General features: G+C 32.0%; 1 protein-coding gene across 2 annotated transcripts in view; it reads left to right on the top strand.

Moving 5' to 3' along the window:
- The window catches only part of LOC149779173 (uncharacterized), a 33,458-nt gene extending 28,701 nt beyond the window's left edge, over positions 1 to 4,757 (top strand). For both annotated transcript variants that reach the window (XM_089938580.1, XM_089938581.1), the window contains 3 exons: positions 1,377 to 1,451; positions 1,890 to 1,960; positions 4,037 to 4,757. In XM_089938580.1, coding sequence (XP_089794706.1) covers positions 1,377 to 1,451; positions 1,890 to 1,960; positions 4,037 to 4,173 — 283 coding nt within the window. In that variant the 3' untranslated portion in view covers positions 4,174 to 4,757. The remainder of the gene's footprint in view (positions 1 to 1,376; positions 1,452 to 1,889; positions 1,961 to 4,036) is intronic.
- The last annotated feature ends 4,294 nt before the right edge of the window (positions 4,758 to 9,051 follow it).

Consider the following 9,051-nt stretch of genomic DNA (forward strand, 5'->3'; position numbering starts at 1 on the left):
CAGACACTAGTCACTATATATAGCTTAACAGTCATATTTTATGGCATATAAATATATCTGAAGTCCATGTACTCATAATATACCCAAATTCTGCCAGATTGCCAAAAAAACAGATGTTGACAGTTCTTTTCTCAAAAATATTGTTACACTACTACAATGGAAATATTTACTGCCAAGGGATGTTTATTTAATTAAATGTGCCTTGATGTGACATTATCCCAATCTGCTTGAATCCATGTCACTACTCCATCAGGTAAGGAATATAGTTAATGTGCCTTGATGTGACATTATCCCAATCTGCTTGAATCCATGTCACTACTCCATCAGGTAAGGAATATAGTTAATGTGCCTTGATGTGACATTATCCCAATCTGCTTGAATCCATGTCACTACTCCATCAGGTAAGGAATATAGTTAATGTGCCTTGATGTGACATTATCCCAATCTGCTTGAATCCATGTCACTACTCCATCAGGTAAGGAATATAGTTAATGTGCCTTGATGTGACATTATCCCAATCTGCTTGAATCCATGTCACTACTCCATCAGGTAAGGAATATAGTTAATGTGCCTTGATGTGACATTATCCCAATCTGCTTGAATCCATGTCACTACTCCATCAGGTAAGGAATATAGTTAATGTGCCTTGATGCGACATCATCCCAATCTGTTTGAATCCATGACCCTACTCCATCAGGTAAGTAATATAGTTTATCACTTATAAGAGCTCAGTAAAAGTTTTCATTGTCCATGTTACAAGAGGCATACTGACACATCAGATTGATTGTCAAGACTATGCTTTACATACATTCTCAATAGACCACTTGGTCACCTTATTGGTTCGAGCATCCGCCTCGAATGAGGGAGGTCACTGGTTCAAACCCTGGCCAAGTCATACCAGTGACTTATAAAAATGGTACTAGCAGCTGTCTTGCTAGGTGGTCAGCATTAAGAGGTTATTGCTAGGACTGGTCGGCCTGGTGTCAAGATAATGCGTGTGTGGGACATGATGATACATGTCTGCAGCATGATGCCCCAGTGCTAAGCTGCTACACTGCAGACATTGTTGCAATATGGTTGAATTTTTTTAAAAGCTACATTAAAAATCCAAATCAATCACACACATACATGTACATTGCTAGATATTCAGATTCATTAAGTAAGTGATTTATTCCAGGAAATTGTTAATCTTGATAACATATTTTTGTTGTTAGTGGATACAGTTTTCCAGGGACATGGTAGGAGTCTGTACTGGGTGGGAGTCTGTACTTGGTGGGAGTCTGGAGTCTGTTCTTGATGGGAGTCTTAGTCAAGGATCAGAATGATCTGTGTCTGTTTAATTGGCATTACTTTTAATGTATTAAACTTTATTTTAGAGCCTTGTATCCTCCATCAGGAAAGTCCAAGTATTATGACATCACTGCTTCATTGCCTAGGTCATCTTCACTCACGTAAGTACCCAGTATCGAAGTCCACTTTGAAATCAAAGTTACGGAGATTTTTCTCCAACCATAAATATAGCCATGATTATTGAGAATTACTTTGTAGCAAAAGTTTTGAAACTCTTTAAATAATTTCTGTTTTTGTAATCCTTTGTAAGACAAATTAATCAGAAAATTAATATGTAATATATGAGAATTAGAGTTCTGTTGTTCTGTTCGACCCAACTTATACACGAATATATATGATAAGCAAAATCTTGCATGTATGCTAATTTCAGAAAAGAAATTTATGAACTCTCAGGGTTGTTGTATTTTTATAAATGTGATGCAGTTTAAATCAAAATAAGTTAAATTCTCTGAATCCATTTGTATATAGGATAAAATATGTTTTATATAAAACTACAGAAGTTACAAAGTGTTAAAAATGTTTTGGTTTCTTCTGTACAGGTTGCTAAACCATCCACGGCATTGGTTGCCAGAGGAACACAAGAAGCTCAAAGCAGCTGAAAAAGCTCTGGGTATGTATACATAGTGTAAGACAGCAGTGCCAAGAATATAAATTTAAAGTATTTTTCCTCAGTAATTTGTTTAGTTTTGAATCATTTTAAAAATAAATATTACAGGTCCTGATCATGCCCTTTAATGAAAAACCATACATTATTATACATACACTTCACATATTATCTATTTACTTCCAAAATCAAACTAAATTTGATTGACAGTAAAGGGATTCATGTACTATTACTACAAAATCAGTTTTCTATGACTATTTTCTACGCAGTCTATGTCGATAATTAGACTACACAAGCTAAATATCTGTTCCACTTACTTACTATATCCAGTAATCTAACTAAATTTCCGTTACTGTCATTCAAATACATCATTGTACCACTTCCATACTATATCCAGGCATCTAACTTTACCATAACATTCATGACTTTGAGGCAATGTGCAGAATTTCCCGGATTACTGCACTCTTTTATTTTCCGATGCAACAACAATATTTTGGAATTCTAATCCTATTGTGTTGCTGACTGACATGATTCAGTTTAAATCGGCAATCAGCAGACCCCAACACAGAGAAACTCTAATAATGATGATGTACATCGTTTTAACCTGCTTTGATTATAACCCCTCCCTCACCCCATATTAAAAAAAACTCACAGATTTTGCGTCCTTTTCTGCCCTGCTGTTAATGATTTCGCTTTTTTATCAATATGCTGAGATGGACAGTCTACAAAGAAATCCATGTGAGGCAGTAAATCAGTATATCCAGATGGATAAATGCCCCCCCCCAAAAAAAAAAACGAGTGTGTACTGTATATACTCATGAACAAGACACATCCAACAGCAAGCTGCACAGACCCATATCTGTCATCACAAAATGCACCAGCAGGTATAGGTCTATGCAGATTCTTAGGAGTAATTAGTAGAATAAACATCATAGACCCTGACATGCCAGTGCATTATTTGATGGCAGATTATTGTCGGTGTTATCTTCAGTTGGACCTGTCTTATAAGCAAGTATATATATGGTAGTTTGCCTGAAGTGACCTGGCAGTTTTCTTTTTATTGTATGACTCATATGGTTTAGTTCTTTTACACATACAGACGTAAGTGAAATGATCTGTTTACACCAGTATACATAATGCAATGGTACCTTTTTATAATGCTGTAACAGGAATTTTACTTTGAAGTAAAGTAACAGTGGATACTTATTTTTTAATGCCACAGTAGGGTCTTTACACTGAGGTAACAGTACCTACCTCTTTATAATGCTGTAACAGGGTCTTTACACTGAGGTAACAGGCATACCTCTTTAAATTACTGTAACAGGGTCTTTATATTGAGGTAACATCTTTATAATGTTGACAAAAACTTTATAATTAAGTAACAATGGTACCTCTTTAATGCTTTAACAGGAACTTTACATTGAGTAAACAGTGGTACCTCAATATAGTGCTGGAACAAGGTCTTTACATTTACACACAGTTATACAGGAGGTGTGTCTCAGTCAACCAGTAAAACTGTATATGCTTACACACAGTTATACAGAAGATGCATCTCAATCAGCCAGTAAAACTGTGTATGTTTATACACAGTGACTTATTGTGTCAAATCACCTCATCAGCCAGTCAAATCACTTGAGCAAATTTTGGGAAAGCCTTGCATTGGTTTTATGAGAAAACTGTTTTTTTATTATTAAAAAATGAGAAACTCATTGTAAGATTTCATGGAGACATGCATAAAGTTTGTCTGAATGTTATATAGACCTTCATACTATAGCAGATCTGAGTCCATGTTGTTTACAGTTGTGAGAGTGTTTACACAAATACTGTAAGCACAATATGTGTAAAATGAGACTACATTTCTGTATATTTGTTTTTAATGCCAATTTTATATCTTAGTATTTTTCCCATGATAACACCAGATGACCAGCCTGACCAGCCTAATAAATTTCTCCAAAATATAGGGATGGGCTTATTCTGAGCCTGGCAAATATTTGCCAAAAAAAAATTAAAATTGGGAGGTGGGGTCATTGTTTGTTACAAAAATAAAGATGTCAACAATTCTTCTCTTCTTTCTTGGTTTAGCAAGGGCCAATGAAATCATGCACCTACAGAAAAGAGCTGAAGCAAGGAAAGCTAAATTAAAAGAAATGGGAGTTGACAAGAAGAAGAAAAAGACCAAAGGAAAGAAAAAATTGAAAAGAAGCAATAGTTTTGGATAGCGCTTTGTGTTTCTTGAAGATGAAACTAAATTCTGTGTATGAATCCTTTCTGCATATAAAGATGATTTAATGTGCAGACAACTAAATTTGGTTTATACCTATCAATTTAATTCAAGAAAGAGCCATAATTTTACCATCATTCCTAGGAGAAGGAAAACATTATTGATGTTTTCCAATTCTGTATTACCAGACTCTCAAATGTTGCTTGAACTAAACCTGCATCATTTATAAAACTGATATTTTACCCACTGGTCAAAAACATAATTTGGTTTATGATTTAAAATGAAGTTTGTATTAAAAAGACTGATAAGCTGAAAAGTTTCTTCTGTTTTTCAGTCACATGTAGGGATTCTATTAAATAATCTGAAAGGTGATAGGTATATAACAATAATATTATCAACAAAGTAATTCAGTCTTGATTGCTAACTCATGTTTTGCTGTAAAAAAAATCTGGATCATGACTTGATGTTTCACTTATCTTCATGATCCACATTTTCTCATGCTGACAACTCAACATGATCTTGTAATAAACGTTGAATTACTATGATGACAGTATATATTTATTTTATCCATTTCGAGTTTGGAAAAATGATATGCAAAAAAGTAATAAAAGGGAAAACAGTTGCAATTTTAGTGTTTTTCATATATATATATATATATATATATATATATATATATATATATATATATATATATATATATATATCTGTGCATTACCACCTTCTCTGGTTAATCAGGTTTATTTGATTCTTTATATTTTTTAATTCAGACTGGATTTAGAGATAAGTATAATACAAATATTTTGCAATTTTGTTCAAATTATACTTATTTTAGCATTTTCTTTCTATCATATGTGTTCATAGCACAGCTATCTTACCAAAAGTTTATTAAAATTGTAAAGTTACATATTATTACTTTTAGAATGATATCATGAAAATTGTAAAGTACATGTTATTACATTTAGACTGGTGTTATAATTTATTGACATCTATATTTAGTTTCCTTCCTATATAAAAAAGAAGAGAAAAACAAAATTGCTATCCAGAGAGTTACTTTTGTGACAGCATTTAAAAGCTATTACACAAACTTAAATTGCCATACATTTATTTATTTATGTGATACATGTATGAATTACACAAACAATCACCGTGCTTAAGTTGCGATACATCTATTTATTTAGATGTATGAATTACAATTCCAATTTTTGAACCAATATTAAGGAATGTTCCATTTAAACATGCATGGCACCTAGGGAACAAAATGTTATTAAAAGACATATATGCAAGGATAATCTGATTACCCAAAGAGTTCATATGAAAATGACACAGAATTATAAATTTCATCTATGGGTGACTACTCCACTTAAAATGTGCCTTCCCTAGGGTCCATTGTATATTTTACTGGTATAGCCCTAAGTCATATTATGTATCATTATATTGTTATGAAAACGAAATAAATGTTCACTTGTACATATTTAGAATGTGCTTAGACTAATGTGTTCATAAAATACCATCATTTTAAAATATAATACTTTGTATGTTTACATGAACATTTTATTTTGTACATAAACTGATTTCATTGTACACTGTACCAGTCATTACTTGACATTGTAGAAATATTAGATTGGAGAACCTTTGCAAACAAGGAAGTTTAATTTGGAAATTTAATTTGCTGTTTTCAGCAAATTGGATAATACAGCATTTTGGTCTCCCTCTTTAAATGGAATTTTTCTGTTTATGTCATTGTACACAATGATTAATGACTGAAATAGTTTGTAATGAAGTACTTAGATACCAAAAGCCTCTTGCTTGATGTGGGTCATGTTTCATGTATTGTAAGTTTAAGTCAGTACTTACACACACTGCCTAATTGTTTGTAAACTATTATTTTCAATGTAAGGTTCCATAAACATTTTGCCTGCAACCTTAGGGCTTCTGGAATGTTGCCTGGGCTACCGTGTGTTGAATTCGGATAGCCAAATGAACTTCTGTTTCATATCATGTCTTGTAAATTTTTTAAAAAGCAACTACAAGTATTTCACACAAAAGAATAACTCATAACAAGGAAAATGGAAAGAAATAACAGTCACCATCTTATATGAAAATTCCTTCATTGGGCTACTTATATGAAAATACCTTCATTGGCTACTTATATGAAAATACCTTCATTGGGCTACTTATATGAAAATACCTTCATTGCACTACTTATACGAAAATACCTTCATTGGGCTACTTATATGAAAATACCTTCATTGGGCTACTTATATGAAAATACCTTCATTGGGCTACTGTCTTAACTGAGTATCCTGATAACTTAGATGAAATTTAGCTGAAATTTTTGTACTCTGCCAAGGTGTCTTATACAACAGAACCTTTTTCCAGTGTAAGATTGTTATATGTTATGTATTTAGCACATTTAATGGTACTTATTTTTTAGTAACTGCATTTTCCAAAACAATCTATCTTGCACTAATATGCATCTATTACTGTATATACTCCCTTATAAATCAAGTCAAACTGCAAACAACAAATGTCAAGATCTGCTGTGGCATGATGGGCCTGCAGATCGGGACTGTGTTGTTTTTCTCCTGATTACTCCTAACAAACTGCACAGACCCAGATCTGCCTGAATGTCAGATCTTGGTCTGTGCAGTTTGCATTTGGGCTCATCCATTTTATAAGCAAGTATGTATAGTACTTTTTTCATCTTGTGTTGATTATTTGTGCAGCATTTAGATATTTAATGCAAGCCTTCTTGCCTTGATTTTTCACTGCATTTTGTCACATAGGGGATAATGGTGCACGTTAGTTGAGCTTATTCACAGCATTTTGTCATTTAGGGGATAATGGTGCACATTAATTTAAGCTTATTTATAACCAAATGTCATCTTCCTAGTGGAGATGTGCATTTAAAATTACATGTCACTATTTTAAAAGGTGAAGTGTTGTTTGATCAGGGTCATGAAAAATGGAGTACATAATCTCCATCATATTTTTGTACAGGTATGTTCTAAATTTGTCTTCTTTTTAAGCTGTCCAATATTTATTGATATTTTCAGTATTATAAAAGAGAAAACTGCTGATTTATGAATAAAACATACTGAATATTTAGTTTTGTATCAAAGATATGTGCCGTTAAGTATTGCAAAATTAGTATCTGTTAATATCTATAGCAGTGTACTCAATAGGGTGTTTAACAGGGTCATATTGGTCTGTATTTGTACATTTTTTTATTACAGAATTCAAATCTAAGTGGCTTTACAATTTAACTTACCCAAAAGGGATAAATGCCATAAATTTATTTCTAAACATAGCATAGGGAAAAATCTGGTTTAAGTTTTTTGTGTGTTAGACATGATCTATTTCAATTAAAATCTGACATGTTTTTAAGTAGTTTTGTAAAGATGTAGATTGCAAATTAATTTATTTTTAATACATTTAATTGTTAGTTTATACTGTTACGTGCTCTGTGTTACAAATATTTTGTAGAATTTTATTCTTTACTTTAGTTTTTTGTTCATTTTGAATGATTGTTATGAAACACTTGGGAAGAACCCTAGGCTAGAAAATATGATTAAAGTATTTCTTAATCAAATTTTATTTATAATTTATTAATGCTGATTTTCATTTTGATTCAGTTTGGCATAAAATATGAGTTGATTAGGGGTACAGAATATGTTCAGAACATCAGCCCTAGACATATTTATATGCCATATCAAACTACCATATATACTCACTTATAAGTTAAACTTCAAACAATAAAGATTCTGATCCGTCATAGCATAGTACGTATATAGATTAGGGTCCATGTTGTTTATTCTACTGATTCCTCCTGACAAAATGCACAGACCCAGATCTGCCAGTGCATTATGCGATAACAGATCTAGCTCTATGCAGTGTGAAGTAGGACTTACAGGCAAGTATTTATACGGACGTTTTTTCTCTGACTCGAAACAAAGCATGTTAGTGGTTTTGTATTTATTACATACCTCTTTGTGTCATTGTTGGGTTTTTTTCTTTTTTCTTTTTTTTACACTTTTCTCTTAGTTTTCAATCAACAGTAAGAGTAAGATTTAATGGAAGTTATACAAGTTCAGTTTGGAATAAATAAAAACACCCACTATAGCTTTGTTCTTGATGAAAATACACACTTAGTTTACATTTTTTCTCCATAAAATGTTTGAGATTTCTGGAAATATTAATGGAATTTGCAAAAACGTTTTGGAACACTAAAGAATAATTAATTTACTAAATCGTAATATCAAAATGCAATATATATTTGCATTGTAAACAGTTTCACACTAGGTGTGTGATTTGTGGGGTGCAAAATGGAAATATGATTGGAAAATCCATATTGCAATCCATATAAATTTTATAAGATGAAATAAGTATGTTATAAATACTTACAATTTTGTGTACATTTTTATTATCCTTAAGATCAAGATTAAGACAGAAGAATTGTGAAACTTTTAACTTTTCATATTTCTTCACACAAATTATTTACTTCCATTCCGAAAATATTATATCAGATCTGATTTTATCCTATGTAATTATCATTACAAGTTACAAAATATTTGTATTGTCCTGTTTTATTTAATTTCTTCACTGTCTGATTTGTAACATGTATTTTTTTCCATCCATCCATGAGAAAGTGATGTACCTAAGAGGGACTGATACTCAGTGATGAATCTGAGGATTTTTTTTACAAACCTTCAGAGATGATAACTTAGTTGATTATATTTATAATGTCCCTTGAAAAGTATTGACACTGTAAGTTTCTGTATTTGAATGCTGGTCTATTGCATCAAAGATAAACAGCAGGGCATTACTGAATAATGTAGCTGTATTGGCAGATAAAGCTGTTTGGAATAACTCAATA

Source organism: Sinohyriopsis cumingii, chromosome 17, assembly GCF_028554795.1.
Source record: "Sinohyriopsis cumingii isolate HCF-2022 chromosome 17, ASM2855479v2, whole genome shotgun sequence".
Taxonomy (NCBI): domain Eukaryota; kingdom Metazoa; phylum Mollusca; class Bivalvia; order Unionida; family Unionidae; genus Sinohyriopsis; species Sinohyriopsis cumingii.